Here is an 18,532-nt window from a genome sequence, read left to right on the forward strand (position 1 = left end):
CTGGGCGCTAAGCAGGGGGAGGGAGCCGCCACTGATGCTAGCTCCCATTAGCAACAGCAGATGTGACAAGGCCAGCGCGATTTCGAATCGCAACTGTCACAAGATGGCATCCATCTCCGGCGAGAGGAGCAAGACTGACAGCATGGTGCAGGAAACCAGATGCTGCCCATCGCGTTCCAACTACCATGACCTAATCACAATTAGCCGAGACGAGCTGACGGCTCTGTTTTCTTCGGTCCAGAATAGTCTCGGTCTCGAAAACACGGCACAGTTCTGCAAGGCCGGGCTGGGAGCCCACGACACAGCCTTACAAAACAGAGCAGTCCAGAGAAAATAAGCGAGCTATTTTCCTGCTGGAACACAGCAACCTGTTTACAGTACGGAGCACTGGTGGCATTTCCAGGTGCCTCCCCTCAGAGCCGGGATGCTGGAGAGAGGAACCTTCTAGAACACGAGGAGTGATCTTGACTGTAGTGCGTCATAGGTCACGTACATTAAGGGAAAGCACAGGAGAGGACAAAGAAAAATAAGGGAGACAGCAAGCCCAATTATATTTTGATGCCTACTGCCAAATGGAGAAAGTTTATCACCACATCACAGATGTGAGACTGTCTTCTGTGTGTGTGTCTGAAAGTCTCTGTGTATGTGTGTGTGTGTGTGCGTGTGCGTGTGTGTGCGTGTGTGTGGGTGGGTGAGGGGATTATTAATAGGAAAGGATTACGTTTCTCATTTAAGGAGGAGGTCGGACGTAGCTCAGCCCCGATGACAGCTCGAACACAGTGGAAGTATCCCGGAGTGCACCTTGACATGATTTAATTTGTACACAGCACTCTGCTCCCCCCCCCCCCCCCCCCCCCCCCCCCCCACTCCACCCACCTTCCTCCCCAGCTCTGACTGATCTTGGCATTAACATCAGGCAGATGTTGATCCCGCGCACTGCATCTTCATAGAGAAGGCCTTTTATGTGTACGGCCAGATCCTACTCGGGCGACCACCACACGAACAAAAGCCTTCTGTTCTCTCTCCCCTGCCCTGCCCTCCTTCTAGCCCAGGAAAATGGATACCATCAGCCTGGCTACATGAGCCCTCATTTCAACAAAAGGATTCCTTCTGCCCCAAAAATCATATCAGGTAATAACACCTAATCCAGAATTAGGAATGCTACATATTATGCCAGCAATAATCCTTTGGAGTAAAGGGAGCGGGGGAATCGGGAACAAACCTGCCTTGATGACAGAGACGTAGAGGAACAGATCATTAGGATCTGTCATTACTCAAGCAGAGAGGGCTCCGGTTTATTTCAAACAGGGAGAAGGGGGGGGGGGGGTCCTATGTGCTACAGGTCTGGCTACAGAGCTACAGAAGAGAGAGGATGGAGGGAGCGAGGAGAGGAGGAAGGGAAGAGGGGTGGGGGAGGAAGGAGAGGAGAGACAGGCCAAAGTCTGCACCTGGTGACCAGCACAGCGACGTCCACGGGCGGCGGATCGTCCCTGCCCCCGGGGACGTGGTTGCTCCCCAGGTAGCGTGCGCCGCCAAACTCCTCGTGCTGCCAGTGGCAGAAGCTCTCCAGCGACCGCTCTCCATGGTGGCCCACCTTCAGCTTCCCCTGGACACACACACGCACCAGATGAGAGAGCTGCTCACTCACCACTCCTACACGCCAGACACCTTTCACCTCACAGTCTCTTGTTCTCACACACACACACACACAAACACACACACACACACACACACACACACACACACACACACACACACACACACACACACACACACACACACAGAGACACACTACTTACAGAGTGAGAACCTGGTCGTGTATATTTTGCTAGTGGGGAAAATAGACATGGCTATTCAGCTGGGATACACACAAAGGAAAGTACAGGGGTTTTTTTTATTCCACAAGCTTGTGAGAAGAAATACACCCTTCACAGCAATTTAGATTGGATCTCAGGGGCCCAGTGAGAGAGAAAGAGCCAGCAATAAAACAGAGGGGGGGAAAATGGTCTTTCTCTCTCACACACATACTTACACACACACACACACACACACCCACACACTTACACACACACACACACACACACACACACACACACACAAAGGGCAGATAACATTACAAGCCCTGAGGACAGAAGCAATACGGCGGTGAAGGGTGGGCCTCCGTTTTGAAAGGATTTAGAGCACGGAGGTTCAACAGGGTCAAGCTCGGCAGGAAGCTCGGCGAAGGTGGAACTTACCGGCCGGGTGTGGAGGAGGACCAGCTTGGTGACCCGGATGTTAATGCGGACGCCCAGGCTCTGGTGGTGGAACATGTTGTACACCTGCAGGGGGAGGACAGAGACGGAGGGATTGGCACAGGAAGGGCCTTTTGTGTTTTTCACCCCGCTGGCTGCAAGCGGTCCGGAATTATAAAACTCCCAGCATGCTTTGGGGGAAAAGGTGCGTGTTGACGAAGGGAGATTCGTGCTAGAGGAGGATTTGCTTTGGATGAGGTCCTGGAGTGTCCGCAGTGCTGACGTCTGGACAGGAGTGCTGGGAGCCAATAGGGTCATACACATACAGTGAGAGAGCGAAGTGAAAACTCAACATCACTAACGCTACAGAAAGAGTCTGGGACTTCCATTAGTAAAGCACACCAAGTCATGAAATGTATCCTTTTGGTACCACCTAAGAGCCTCAAAGCCTAGTTAGATAATAAAATCGACCACATAATGGTAAGAAATGTTGCATATAAAAATATTTCACAGTATCTTACAACATCTATAAGTGTCCGTTTTGACTGTATCTTGACTCCCTTGCTTGTCAAACTATATAATCTGGTGAAATCAACTCAAAGGACAGAATGCTCACCATTCACACAATGTTTACCTCACCACAACAGCTGGAAGGTTATGCAATAAAAGGCAATCCAAAAAAGGGCTAAGCAGCGGCGCACCTCTATTCATGACACACATCAGGAGCCCAGATGACGTGAGAACACACACACACACACACACACACACACACTGGTGCAACACGTCTACCTGGTTTTTAATTCAGCTGCCTCTGAACTCATGAGCGATGTTTCATGAGCGAAGCTCCACGCCAACACAAACTGGCCCACCTTGCCCTTCCCTCGTGCCCCCTTCTAAGTTCCTGGGACAGGGGGAGGGTTACACGTTGGCCAGGGCTCAGTCCCCTTTAACAAGCCCAGCTCTCAGTGTCTTTAATCAGCCAGCCAGTGCGAGCGTTCTGCAGCGAGAGACCGCGGGGCGTGAAACAACGGCACTGTTTCTGATACGCGCCTATCGCCTCCAGGCACTGGTATCGGCCAACAGCAACACTGCAATCCTACTTAGTGGAGCACGCATCAGCATGACTTATATGCTTTGAAAAAAAAAAAAAAAACAAGTGGTTAAGGTTTACACGTCACAGACCTGTAAAGGTTCATGAGTGCAGACGCCAATGCTTAGCTCAGAGGTGGGACTAGCTGAAGCTTTAGGATGACTTACATCTCCCTTACATTTTGCACCTACTACAACACTAAGGGCCCTAATTTGAAGGATGGGCAAAGTGCAGTCTAAAGTCTAACTAAAGCTAATTTAACTAAGTAAGTATAAGTATAAGTATATATACTCTTTTGATCCTGTGAGGGAAATTTGGTCTCTGCATTTATCCCAATCCATGAATTAGTGAAACACACACAGCACACAGTGAGGTGAAGCACACACTAATCGGCGCAGTGAGCTGCCTGCATCAACAGCGGCGCTCGGGGAGCAGTGAGGGGTTAGGTGCCTTGCTCAAGGGCACTTCAGCCGTGCCTACTGGTCGGGGTTCGAACCGGCAACCCTCCGGTTACAGGTCCGAAGTGCTAACCAGTAGGCCACAGCTGCCCCTAGATGTACCGCAGAGCGGTACAAAATATGACCGCCGCCCAGTCCAGCACATTTTTTCCACAAAAATAAGTCACGCTTGTCAAATTGTGTTCATTTCCTACGTTGTTTGTGTGTTTGTAGTTGAGTGTGTGCAGAGTGTGTTGTTGTTTATTGTGTGTATAGTGTGTTTTTGTGTGTGTGTGTGTGTGTGTGTGTGTGTGTGTGTGTGTGTGTGTGTGTATGTAGGTGTGTTTGTATGGGTACATAGCCTGGCTAGCGCCACCACTTCTCAATGAGACGTGGTCTGGGAACCAAACGTTAATTTTCTCGTATTTGAAAAAAAAGCCCAGATCCGTTTATTGGGTGCCACGGATGTCTATCAAATGAGTCTGTGCATAGCTCATCATCGTCTTGCTTTCCCCCTTGTTCTGTGATTGGTCCCCTATCTCAGGCGAAAATTTGCTCCATGGTCTCCAGCGTGAATCAAATCGCGCGCAAGGCAGCATGGGAGTCACCTAACTTTTTTTTGTCTAGGAGGGAGGGTCACCCATCTTTTGTATTAATGAAAACAGCAATTGTTTGATTGTTGATTTCTGTCGCCATATAACGTTCTCTTTCGTTCCATAGCTCTGTCAACAATGAAAATAAGGGAGATTTCCCGGGTTTCTCACGCAAAATACGGAAAATGTCAACATTCGTCCCCATTAACGTTGGAAGGGTTGGAGCAACAAAGTAGCCTACTTTATTCACGCTTAACAGCCTATATCCATTTGGTCAACTTTATCCAGCCCTAAAAAAGCTAAATTTAACTTTGGTTTACTTGTATAGCCTAACTTTAAACAGTGTGCTTAACATAAAGCATACTTGTGCTTCATCCACACATCCAGCTCCTAACGTTTTGACAAGCATTTCTACTACGCCTGTTTGAGTCGTGATTCACTCGGATCTTTCACCCGTATCTTTAAATTAACCCATGAGTCGCGAGTCTCTAGTATCATTAACTCGGATCAGTTGAGTCCTACTACAATTCAATCTAAAACGATAAACAGCGCCACACACAAACCTCTTGCAACATTTAGCTAGCCTACTAGCCATCATAGCTGCCAAAAATGTAACAATTTCGTAAGTAGGATAACCACAACTCCACAAATCCACAAATCAACTCAAGCGACTGAGTGAGCAGGCAGTCTGAGATAACTGGTTAACTTCCCGCAGAGCCGGGTTAGTCGGATCAGCCGGCCGGTTAGGCTACATTGAGTATGAGTCGGCTACGGCTACGTTGTCATGAGTGGCTGTAGACGAGCGAGTAGCTCCTCCTCAAAGTGAAAAGCAATTCCACAACAAAAGCCATTCTTCACCTCTTAAATAACATTCAATGTTCTGCATGTAGCCTAGGCATACTTTAGATTTGGTGTATAGATGTAGCATATTAAAATGCAATTAGGTCGCGCAGACAGTCCGAAACATTGCACGCTCTTAATGGAGCTGCTTTGTATACCCGAGTTAGTCGGATCGCTGGGCCGGGCGGTTACGTTATGAGTGCGAGTCAGCCGAATCAGCCGGCTACGTTGTCATGAGTGGATCAGTAGACGAGCGAGTAACTCCTCGTCAAGGTGAAAAGCAAATCCACAACAAAAGCCATTCTTTCACTTCTGAAATAGCATACAATGTTCTACACGTAGGCATAGCCTACTTTAAAATGCAATTAGGTCGCGAAGACAGTCCGAAACATTGCAAGCTCTGTATGGAGCTGCTCAGGCTAGCCGGGTCAGTTGGATCAGCAGGGCGGGCCGGTTACGTTGTTATGAGTGCGAGTCAGCCGAATCAGCCGGCTACGTTGTCATGAGTGGATCTTTAGAGGAGCGAGTAACTCCTCGTCAAGGTTAAAAGAAAATCCACAACAAAAGCCATTCTTTCACTTCTGAAATAACATACAATGTTCTACACGTAGGCATAGCCTACTTTAAAATGCAATTAGGTCGCAAAGACAGTCCGAAACATTGCAAGCTCTGTATGGAGCTGCTCAGGCTAGCTGGGTCAGTTGGATCAGCAGGGCGGGCCGGTTACGTTGTTATGAGTGCGAGTCAGCCGAATCAGCCGGCTACGTTGTCATGAGTGGATCTTTAGAGGAGCGAGTAACTCCTCGTCAAGGTTAAAAGAAAATCCACAACAAAAGCCATTCTTTCACTTCTGAAATAACATACAATGTTCTACACGTAGGCATAGCCTACTTTAAAATGCAATTAGGTCGCAAAGACAGTCCGAAACATTGCAAGCTCTGTATGGAGCTGCTCAGGCTAGCCGGGTCAGTTGGATCAGCAGGGCGGGCCGGTTACGTTGTTATGAGTGCGAGTCAGCCGAATCAGCCGGCTACGTTGTCATGAGTGGATCTTTAGAGGAGCGAGTAACTCCTCGTCAAGGTTAAAAGAAAATCCACAACAAAAGCCATTCTTTCACTTCTGAAATAACATACAATGTTCTACACGTAGGCATAGCCTAGGCCTACTTTTAAATGCAATTAGGTCGCGAAGACAGTCCGAAACATTGCAAGCTCTGTATGGAGCTGCTCAGGCTAGCCGGGTCAGTTGGATCAGCAGGGCGGGCCGGTTACGTTGTTATGAGTGCTAGTCAGCCGAATCAGCCGGCTACGTTGTCATGAGTGGATCTGTAGACGAGCGAGTAACTCCTCGTCAAGGTTAAAAGAAAATCCACAACAAAAGCCATGCGTTCACTTCTGAAATAACATATATTCTGCACGCATAGCCTACTTTAAAATGCAATTAGGTCGCGAAGACAGTTGCAATGTCCGAAACATTGCAAGCTCTGTATGGAGTTGCTTGAGTAGGCTAGCCTACCTGGGTCATTTGGATCAGCCGCGGGCGGACCGGTTACATTATGTTGTTATGAGTGCGAGTCAGTCGAATCAGCCGGCTACATTGTCATGAGTGGATCTGTAGACGAGCAAGTAGCCTAGTTTCTACTCGTGTCAAGGTGATAATAATAATAGGCCTAATGAGAATAGTAGTAGTAGTAGTAGTAGTAGTAGTAATAATAATAATAATAATAATAACAATAATAATAATTTAGTCACTGCAGGGCATTTCTACGTTCCTGTTTCTATGTCTACATTGAAAGTCAATTGCTTAGGCTAGGTTAAGACAATAAATAAGCAGGCTCAAACTGCTTTCTTTCCCGTGAGTGGGTGGAGATTTTGATGCTATTATATTAGGCTATTTTATATTATATTATATTATATTATATCATATTATATTATATATGATATTATATTAGGCTACCTAACATGATATATATATATATATATATATATATATATATATGTATAGCTATGATTAATAGGCTAATAATATTAGTTGCCTAGTAGGCCTATTAGCTGCCTATAATACTTATTAGAATAGATTCCTAGTAGCCTACTATTAGTATATAGTAGTGGTAATAAACATTGTAGCAGAGTAGCATTAGACCTAGGGAAATTTTCTATTGTTAACAAAACAACAACAAATAATTAATTATTATAATATAGGCTACCCTCCCTGTCAATAAGATCAAAGTTTCTGAACATGAGCACCAAAAAGATGAACAATGTGTGGATGCACTTTGACCAGGAGACCAAAACTCTTAGGCTAAATGCAAGTACTGCAAAAACCTGGTTTCAAATCATGGAGGATCCACATCCAACATGAGAAGGCACTTAACGAAATGAAGCACCCCACTGCACTGCTTGAACGTAGGACTGAATTTCTTTGCGATTTAGCAATACTGACTCAAGTGACTCAAGTGACTCGTTCAACCCGGATCAGTTTAGTGAGTGACTCAGAATAACCCGGATCCTTAAAAGGAATCGAGTTTGACAGGCCTAATTTCTACCAATTGACCTTGTTCCTGCCCATCTCTAGCTTTGCTTTCTCCATCCTTTCTGTTTTTTTGTTTGCAAAAAAATATATAGTATTTATTGGTAACCAGCAACAAGTGCAATTTGTTAATCGCTGTTATTCTCTCTCCTGCCAACAAAAATGTGTTACGTTCCAAGTAGCAGTGCAATTCTGCTTCATAAAGTTGAACAAATACATTTGGTCATATAAATAGCCAGTTTATGGTCTACAGTGTAGTTGGTAAGTTATGGTAGACCAACTTGGAGTGAATATAGAGGGGGAATTCTTTGTCTAGCGGAGTAGCCTTGCAGGTGCGCACGTAGGCATAGCCTACGGCCGAACACTGCAAGCGCTAATGAATCGTGCTCTCACGACAACCACGTCGTTAACTTAAATAGGCCTAGGTTAACATCACTCTGAGTTCGCATTCAAGCAAGCAAAACGATGATTTGAATACATCTGTTTCACTGGAAGGGCAAGGTGTAACAACAGGACAAAACAGAGACAGGCCAGAATGCAGGACTAATGTTATGAGAGTATTACAGTAATGTGGGATATTCTACGGGAAAATATTAAAACGGCAAGACAGCGGGGAAACGTTAAAATGATAAACCCGGAAAAAGTTGTCATGTTAGGTATTTTTCGGTCCCTGTGATTATTTGTTAAATTGTGCAAACGGACTTTTCAAGTCATTTGAGAAGGAAAGAGTGTAGCAAGCTCCCAAATTGACGCTCATCTGAGAAATTGAGTTTTGGATAATGTTCAGCTTCGGCGGCTTTAGCTACAATGACTGAGGAAGCCTAGAGACGAGTCCATAGCAACAAGTTCATGTGTTGAATTTGTTATTACCCAGTGTGCTTTGTTGAATGGTCTCAATGCTTTATTGTTTTATTTCATGTGAATACTTACTAGAGGAGTAACTTTTCAAGTAGGCTAATGCAGTTGCAGGAAGTGTGCATTTCGTTTCCATGCTTATTGTGTTTCCACAACAATGTTAGTGAGTAAATCTACTGAAATGGCCACCATCTTGGTGAAGTGTGATGTCTAAGATCAGAAAGCAGAGGTTGGTTTTAAGGCGGTAGCATATATGTTGATGTGTTTTCTTAGCGCGTAAGAGCGTGGGCGGAAGACATCGACAGTTGGCCGGGGAGGGTCATAATTTCTGAAAATGCTGCTGGAGGGTCGTTGAAAATTATATAGCAGGCAGGGAAGGGTCATGCAACTTTTGATCGAAGCACTCAAAATCCCTCCGGTGATCCCGTTAATAAATAACGAACGGTCCCTTAGCTTTAGTAATTCAGCAAGGTATCTGCTATCTGGCTGCTGGCTAAAAACAAAAAGGTGAAAGGCATATATGATTCTGCCTCACTGAATTGCATTATGCACACTCAATTTTCACTGGTATCTGCTAGACAACAAGTACCAAAACATGATTAAATTTTACATGTAAAATACATTTTATACAACCCCACCCCCATCTTGTGGGTGTGCAGCCTGTGTGTGTGCATGTGCATGCATGTATACATATGTCTACTGTGTGTATGTGTCATGTGTCGTATGATTACTTTGAATGTATGTGTGTGTGTGAATATCTGTGCATGTGGAATGGGTTAACATGACCCCTGAAGGCAAACATACGCAAAAAATTGGTCATCCTAGGCCCTACGGTTCTCAAGATATTCACAGAAAACTGTGTTGGTGTACGGTCACTACACGTACACAACGTACACATAAATTAATTTATTGTATGGCCCCCCATGAACGGGAAGTCCACGAAACCTGGCATGCATTCAGAGGGTGTCATAATGATCCTACACTTTCAATTTCGTGCAGTTTTGACCATGTCAGCCAGAGATATTGTGATTACAACACCTCATTTTTTGCTTTTTAATTTTTAACTAGGTGGCGCTATACATGAATTAAGTGGTAATGGGATGGGTTGACATGGCGGTCCTCCTAGGCCCTACGGTTCTCGAGATATTCACAGAAAACTGTGTCTGCCCTACCCTCCTTTCGGGGGGTCCAGTCCAGCGGGGGGGCTACAGATCAAAAGAAAAACAATGGTTCCATGCCATCCTTGTGGGGCTACATGTCCACCAAGTTTCGTGCACCCCGGTCTTTCAGTGTCCCGGGAATCCTTGACGGAAAATTGGCCATGCGAAAAAGAAAAAAAAAAATCTGACTAAACCTATATGACGGCCGCTTCGCTGCGCGGCGGTCATAATAACTAGGCTAAATCAATTTGCTAATTTAACACCATGTACAAGACCCTAAGTGAGTCAGCTCAATGCTCTTGCATGCCACAAGACAGCTTTAGATCTTGCATAAGGGTGTGAGCTTTGGTCAAAAAATGAACAGTTGTGTATGTGTATGTGTGTGTGTGTGTGTGTGTGTGTGTGTGTGTGTGTGTGTGTGTGTGTGTGTGTGTGTCCGTCCATGCGCTTACCATGTTCATGACGGTAAGGATGAAGCGCTGAGCCGCCTCGGCACCGTGGTACTGCACCATGTCAGAGTCGGCCACCACCACCGTCTCCACGGTGAACGCCTGGCTCAGCCGGATGGCATTCCGCCGACCCCTGCCCTCCTCCACAGGCTTCTGCTTCCGCTCCTTCTTCTTACCTGGAGCAGGCCAATCAGACACAGTCAGTCAGGGCAAGCAGCCCCGACAAGGACAGGCAGGTGGACAAACAGATAGATGGATTCTGACAGTTGTTTTGTGGAGTCGCGGCCCCTTGGCTCCCCTTACTAGAGAGAAGGAGATGGAGTGAGACCGGGGAGCATTCTAGAACATTTACAGAGAAAGCCTCTCCAGCCAGGCCTGCTTGGCCGCCGTCTCTGGGCAGCGGTGCGTCTGGTAAACAAGAGGAAGAATGTAGACTCGCCTCTCTTCTCACCATTCTACTAACAAACAACAGTTGTCTTCCAGATGCCCCGGCATTGCATTCGAACACACACACTTTCTCTCACACGCATTTTGTTTTATCCGTCACTAATTCAGCGTTTCACTTCAACTAATGTTTTGTTAAAGTGACTGAAAATGGCTGAATCAGTATGCACTTTCAATAAGACCCTTTATTCTAAGATGGAACGAAAACATTAGCACCACAACATCAAACAACTTGATATAAACCTTATGCACCACAATAATCAACTGTTTTATGTGAAGCTCTAGATGAAATACAGTATACAGTATCTGTTATATATCTACAATATTTAAAGCTTGTCGGCTGACTATCACATCAGAGCATTTTGTATAATTTTCCATAGATCATTTAGAGGATTTAAACCATGAAAGAGCTTCATCGCTGGCTTAACCTTTTTTTAATTTGTACATTGTCCAGTACATTTTAGAATAAGAACTGATTTCTTTCATTAAACCTTTCACCTCAAGAAAACATTAATCTATGTAAATCTTTCCTTAACCAAGGCACATAAGACATATTTCTTTATCCACACAGTCATTCTATCCAGAGGGCGGTTCTGGAGACCTCCTCACATGCAGTTAATTGCTGAGGATGCGCAAAATTCCTCGGGCTGCTTCTTCAAAGAACCGTTGGGACTTGGCTCGGACACTAATGAACCCCTGACAGCTCATTCCTACACATGCATGTCTGCTAGCTTCCCAGAGGGCCAGAGGTCCACTGCACTACAACTCCCAGAAGCCCCTTCAGAATGAGCAGCACAGGCTGCTGAGGAGGTGGCTGGCTAACTTTAAAGCCATATGGTGAGGCATGAGAAAACACAGCACTGATGAAGAAGCTGACCAGACACGCTATGTCCATGCAGCTGACACAGTGGTCATGGGCGTAGAGGACCTGGAGAAAGTTTAAAGGAATTCGTGGAAGTGTGAATGCGTGACCCCCAATCCACACAGAGCTTTGCCAGGAGCTATGAAATCACTGTGCATTAGTTCTTCTCTGGTCTTTGTTTCTTTCCTTCAAACACTGCCAATAACAGGTCAAGAGTCTCTTCCAAACCACCCATTTTTTTTAAGTCTGCAACACACCCTGTGCAAATCAGTTGTGATTCTTTGATTTCCCAGTGACTCTAATTCAAAAGCACTGTGGGCCTTGAACCGGGATTAACCTCAAGACAGGACTAAGTAGAGCTCTCATTAGTGTGTCCCGTCCACTCAAAGCTGGAGTCCCAGCAGTAATCCCTGTCTAGTCCTGTCCTGTCAGACCCGTAGGAGACCTCCCGAGTCCACTTACCTGAGCGAACAGCACAATTTCTCCACATATAGATGTGCTCATCTCCTACTCTCAGAAATAGTACAACAACCCGGAGCTATGGGCTCTCTACAAGGCCAGACATGACCTCCAAAGAGAGAAAACAGAGCTCTACTGTGCAGGGGCTTTCGAATTCGAATGTACTGGCAAAGGCATCACGGCGTGCAGTTATTTGCCATCTCAGCAGTTTTCTCAGCACAATGCCTGACACAGGACGCTGTGCAGTGTTTTTGTTATTGGCCCTAACTGGTCCCAATTGGAGGTAATTGTTCCTCATTAAGACCCTGCGTGTAATGGCTGTGTGAGGGCACTTCCACCACGCTCGTCAGCAATGGAGTGTTTATGGTCCTCCATACTGAAAGTTAAAGAGCCATCATTAATTCAGTTAGATCCAGGGGAGACCTGATTGATGGTGGTTAATTATTATGTTAATTATTAGGTGTTAATCATTACATTTTGTATATATCATTACACATTTGAGAGGTAAATTGTCACTTGTTCATGAACTGTGACAGTAATGTTGTTGTTGGAAAGGAATGTTGTTGTTGGAATTTCCTGACATGAGCAAAAGTACCTTTAGATCTGCTGCATCTTCCATTTGTCAATGCCCTAACCAATTTTAGAAGCTGTTTGATTAAGTAAAGGGATAGTATAATGGCATTAGATATACTGGCAGGTACTGACCTCCGCTATTTACCAGTTCCGAAAACAAAAAGACCATTCACTGGCACTGCCAGGGAGACCTAAAGCTGTAGCACAGCTCAAAGTAAAGAGAGCCAACAATGGGATTTAACCGTATCTTACACTCAGGATGTCCACTGATCATGCAAACAGTTTACTTCCTTTACGTCTGAGTGCCAGGCGCCTGAGGGGCCCTTGGAACCACTTCCCCCCCAAGACCGACTTCAAAGCGCCTCAGGTGCTCCTTGATGCACAGCGGAAGGCACGGAAATGACGGCGCAGCAGATATGCACCCACAACTGGGCAGAGGGAGTGTTCAGAGGGTATCTATAATCTATGGTGTCATCTAATGAGAGTGCAATTGAAAGACAGAGCTAGTGAGACAGAGAGATGGAGAGTGAAAGAAAAAGAACAAGCCTGAGAGAAAAAGAGAAGACTCTCTGTTAATACGGTTCATGCTTATAAGCTTTTCACTTCACACTTGTCATGGAAAAAAAAAAAAACCCAAAGAATTTCTTTCTTCCTCTTCCTGACATTTTAGATAGTAATCAGCCACTGTGATCTGCCGGGAGGGAACGACACACACCCCACAGCACACAGAGGCTTTGAATAGAATTTTACTGAGCAGACCTGGTCCACTGTGAATTAGTTATTGGGTGGACTCTGGTGCCACATGCTCAGCAGAGCTCTAGGAGGTAATTTCAGCATGCAGAGATGGCCCCCCACACAAATAATGTGCATTTCCCCCAGTACTGTGCCCAGTGGCATCCCTGGAGCTTGGGTGGCAGGTGTGCATTGGATTGCATGGCGTTCTCTAAATGATCCTTTGTTCTTGAGGGGGGAAATATAAATCCATACGGCCAGGCTGCCCCACCTTCCTTTGCTAGGGCTGAGCTTTATTTGCCAAGTTCCCAAATTCCAAGGCATCACAAAAATGTCAGAAGCCGGTAGAGCACAGCCCAAATGTGAAACGAATGAGCGTCTAGGAACTGGAAGTCATTTCTGTTGAACTTTGCCGGGTTCCAACATTTTTCCGATTCCCTGGCATTCAGAGCCAGACCACAGACTGGCCCAGTTCTAATCAAAGCCCAAAGAAATTAACTCCCAGCTTGTCTTAACAAGTGTTCTTTCTTCATCGGCGACAGTGGTTCGGGGAAGGGGGTGGGGGGTCTTTTCGTTGCTTGGGAAATGTCTGCCCACAACAGCCGTGTTGCAATCCCCTCCAAATAAACAGAGAGACCCTCTACCTCCATCCCCTCCCTCTCCAGCTGTCTCCCTCGGGGCAGGACTGAGGCCCCGTCTGCCCAAACCAGGTCTGCTGCGCCGCTTGGATCTGCTGAACCAATTTCACACCCATTTCCTCTGTGCTCTGATCCTTCTCGGAGTCTGCAACTTTTCCACGGACTTTTAGGCCTCACTTGCTATCAGGATCCCCCGACCTTTCCACCAGTCACTCACAATGGGGAATTAAATCCACGACCGAAGCTCGGCCTCGTCGTTCGCTCGGTTTTAACAGGCGACCCAGAAGGACACGGGTGCTGCAGGCGAAAATGACCCGAGGTTATATAAAAATATAAAGGGTCTGAGCAGATTGCATGTCAAAGCTCCCGTATGTGCTGTAACCTGCCAGAGAGAGGAGGAGGAAGCTTACCTCCTCTGATTGCCTTTTGCATTCCCTTCCCATCTTTTGTGAAACGAGATCCGATTGTACACATGCAGACGGAGCTGCTCCTCAAAGGGCCTGAGACATTTGTGGAGAGGAGAGGGGAGGGGAGCGGGGCAGGGGTGGGGCTGCGGGGGAGGCGAGGGGAGGGGGGTGAAGGGGGCTCCAGTATTCAGGACATGGGAGTTTAATGGATATAAAGTCTGTCTCAGTCCGTATCCTCCTCCTGGGATGCCTGCGGTTTAGGGGGAAACATCCAGTGCTCACTCCTTATTGAGGCTTTTCCGCGGGCCGCCAGGGAAGGGGAATCTGCCAGGCCCCGCGGAAGGCTCCGGCAGACATGAGTGCGAGGGAAAGAATTTCCCCCAAATCTGGCACCTTGCGCCGCACCACGCTTCCCCCGCTCCGAGACACCAGGTGCAGGTCCGCGAGGAATGGCTAAAGCACCTGGCCCTCTTTTTACTGTCCGGGGACCGCGGCGCCGAGAACACTCGGGCTAGGCAGGAGGGCCGCATCACGCCTATCTCCACAGACCCCTACCCCATAAAGGACTCTTCCAAATCACTTAGGGCAGCCGACCAGCCCAACACATATTCTTTTATTAAGAGGAGGTTTCAAATACTGCCCGAGAGCAAGATACGAACATAAGGAAAGAATTTATTTATATAGGTGGTCAAATATGCCGGTGGTCCTCCCTTCAGAGGACTTATGTAATCGTTGTGGTGTGCATTTTCGAGGCCACACACTCATGCTTAATGATTCTGCATGGGGGAGAAATTGTGCTGCAGTAAAATATGCACGTTTCATTGTGCTTCATTGAGCTGAGATCGCTGCAGACACGGCTCTGTGGATGGATTGCGTTGTCTTTGGAACCTTTTCACTTGAGCAATCTGAAAAAAGAAAAGAAACCGCAGAAATATGTACTTTGGTTCTTATCGTTGGGTTCCAAATAAAGTTGAAAAACAGTTGCTATGTATTCCACTCCCCATCTGTTGTGAAAAACGAAAAAATCGAATGATTCATTGCGGGAGGGAACTCCGCCTGAACGTCGGGGAGCCCGGTGTTCACCGAATCTGAAGCACTCTGCTCGCCCCTCTGGAAAATGGGCAGCCAGACCGCGAAATGTGAATTCCTCTTGGCAAAAAAACTCTGCAGTCTTGGCTAAGGTAACACACCAGGGCTGGAAAGTATGCATAACATCAATAATGTAAGCATCAATGGGAAGAGCCCATCTCTTATCAACTGGTGTGTCTAACTAAGGAAGGGCGAGTTTCAACAAGAGCTAACTTTCAACAAGCACATTAGATGCTTAGAAGCTTGTAGATCTACATCACAGGAAATGAGGTGAGACAGCTGCTCTGCCCCTCAATGTCTCATCATGTGTCAAACCAAGAGCTAAAAAAATCAAAGGCAACAGCTATAAATGTTGCTATGAAACTGATGATTTATTGCATTTGGTAAGCAACCTTCAGGGGGCAAAACAGTGAGAGGAGAGAGAGAGAGAGAGAGAGAGAGAGAGAGAGAGAGAGAGAGAGAGAGAGAGAGAGAGAAAAAAAAGACGCTTTGTGATTTAATTTCACCTTTGGAGCGGAGTACCATCTGACCTTAGAAGTTTGTGGGGATTACACTGGAGTGGATTCTTTAGCACCAACCCTAACCAGGGGCCTTTTGGCTGGGGTTTATCAGATGTGCGAGTAATAAGAAAATCCAAACGCAATTTGAAAGGAAAGAGATGTCATTTGGCAGTAGAGCAAGGTTTATAAAGCACTCTTAACTGGTCTCTGTGGACATTTTATCCCCTGTTGGCTGGCTCATGAGAATCAATTTGGCTGATCCCCTGTGGTTCTTCTGCTTTAACCTGACACAGGTAATACGCTCACCTTGCACGGGGTCACAGTAGTGTGGTTGGTTGTCGGTGGGGGATGGGCTGGCTCTGGTGGATCGTTTGTGCCGGGTGACCTTGTGCTCCGTCCCGGAGAAAGAGTCGTCCGCGATGTTGACTGGTTCAATAAACAAGCTGTCATCGCCCGTCTGCACCAGGCCCGTCTGCACAAAAGAGATAGGGGACCCGTCATCAACAAGGAAAGCAAAACAGACCCTCTCCTCTCTGCTGCGGGGGCTAAACATGCACTTATGTGAATGGTGATCTGTCATGGTGTTGGTGCTTACCCTGGATCCCTAAATGCACTCGAACAGGAACGACTAAAACACTCCCAGACACACCCATGGCCCTTTCCATTCACTCAGAAGTTGGTTATGGAGTGACAAGCACCTAAAAATAAATCAGCGCTATTCCACCAGGCCTCCCAAGGATGTGTGCCATCCATCCCAGGAGCCCAGCTCTCACACAGGATTTGTTAGTACCTTTTAAAAGCAAAAGAGTAGTCCATTCATCATGGGGTCTCTCGAGTACCGTAAATAAGACATGGCCTTGTCCAGTCCTCTCCGACTTTGAGACCCTTTTTAACGTACTTAACAGCGAGAGCCCCGTGGAGTTCCAGTCAAGAGAGCAGTAAACCCAGGAGATGATTCTTCATCGCAGGGAGGACTCCCCATGTTTCATCAAAGCCTGACTCAGCACACTACCGGACAGGAGTTTCAATCATCACACTAGCTATCAACGACTGAGTGAACAGGTCTGCTGAGCCAGTCAGACTGAAAGACTGACAGCAAGAGAAGACCACTGGTAAACTTGATGGCTTTGGCCAAAACCTGCAAATAGAACGCAGTCCTAAAATATACACAATTACTCTGAACATGCATGTTGAGTTATCCTATTTCTATATATGAGTAACATTATAAGATACTGGAAAATGCGCTCATTTTGACAGAATAAAACTGACCCAAAAAAGACATAGCTGAAATTGGGTTAACACTATATACTCTGCTGGGCATCTTTTCAGTACCATTTGTTGGCCTACATCAATAGTGACAAACTTTGCCCAAAATATCATTACCATGGCAACAGCTTAGAAAAAAAGAGTGTTATTTCATCTCCAATGTTTCGCCAGTCACACTGAAATAATAATGGGATTTCCAAAAAAAATCTGAAAAATAAAGGCCACACGATGCTAGTTTCCCTTGACATTAATCAATCAAAACTTTTTAAAATCACACTTATCAGAACACTTAGCAGAGCTGCTCTGATTCCTCACACACTGTCAACCTCCGAAGGAATGGAAGATCTAGACTGCAGTCATGAGTGACATGTCTTGGCACTCGGTGACACACACCCCACACCAGCAGAGGAGCCCCCCCCCCCCCCCCCCAGCTCCATCTCTGCGCAGACTTGACTAAATAAATGTCAGAGTGCCTGGGGAAAAGCCGAGCATGAGATTGGTCTCTTTCCTTTCCCCGGGCCCCAGGCACTTCGCCCGTGGGCAAAGCCCAATCACTCAGCCAGGAAATCTATTTAAATAAATGAACCAACTGTCTCGGTGCAGTCAACAATGGTTGCCATGCAGTCACTTCTCAGGTCACCGCGGGGACATGCTGGGATTAAAAAAACTCGACAACAATCAAAAGCATCTGTATAAATACATGCAATTTCCACTCGAAGACAATCCCAACCTCCAAATAGGCTGCCTAGCACAGACTGTGAGGGTGAATGGTCTTTGGGTGAATAAGAGATAATGACAAAGACGGTACAAAAGCGGACTCCTGTTGCATAATAACTAGCATTAACCTGTAGCACACTACACGACTCAGACAAAACACACATTTCTCACAGATGAGAAGTGTCCAGATGCAGTGTGGAGTATTAGTACCTAAGTGAGCAAACACTACTTAACATCATTGATGGAGCTGGACTTGCGGTCATGAAATAGAGTGGCCCGAGGTTAGACTAACCCTCCGAACAACAGGTGTGATAGCACGGTTTTCGGTTGCCGAGTGACTACTAAGAAGACATTGTCTGGAATCCTCCTGAGTCAGGCAATTAGGCCCCACTTAGTCGCCAGCCTTCTCTGCTGAAAGTGCCCGCAGACACGCATACGATCAGATTGGGCCTTCCCCCCAACGGAGCTCAGCTATGAGGGGTTTTGTTTGAACTGAGCGTCAGCCAAATACAACCAAGTGATTTAACAGCACAAATAAAACTGTCTCTAAGTGCCACCGTTGTGATTCACAGGTCACGCTTCAACTGTTCTCAATTCTGACCTACATTTCATTCCATTGGGCAAGTGACCAAGGTGAAAACGGCAGGTGGTATCCTCG

General features: G+C 46.4%; 1 protein-coding gene across 1 annotated transcript in view; it reads right to left on the reverse strand.

Annotated features, from left to right (window-relative positions):
• Positions 1 to 18,532, reverse strand: part of adamts17 (ADAM metallopeptidase with thrombospondin type 1 motif, 17) — an 83,193-nt gene that overhangs the window by 62,358 nt on the left and 2,303 nt on the right. The window contains exons 3-6 of the mRNA XM_042062347.1: positions 16,198 to 16,363; positions 10,191 to 10,363; positions 2,238 to 2,321; positions 1,449 to 1,606 (exon numbers count right to left, since the gene is read on the reverse strand). Of these exons, the coding sequence (XP_041918281.1) occupies positions 1,449 to 1,606; positions 2,238 to 2,321; positions 10,191 to 10,363; positions 16,198 to 16,363 (581 nt within the window). The remainder of the gene's footprint in view (positions 1 to 1,448; positions 1,607 to 2,237; positions 2,322 to 10,190; positions 10,364 to 16,197; positions 16,364 to 18,532) is intronic.

This window comes from Alosa sapidissima, chromosome 14 (genome assembly GCF_018492685.1).
Source record: "Alosa sapidissima isolate fAloSap1 chromosome 14, fAloSap1.pri, whole genome shotgun sequence".
In the NCBI taxonomy this organism is placed as follows: Eukaryota; Metazoa; Chordata; class Actinopteri; order Clupeiformes; family Clupeidae; genus Alosa; species Alosa sapidissima.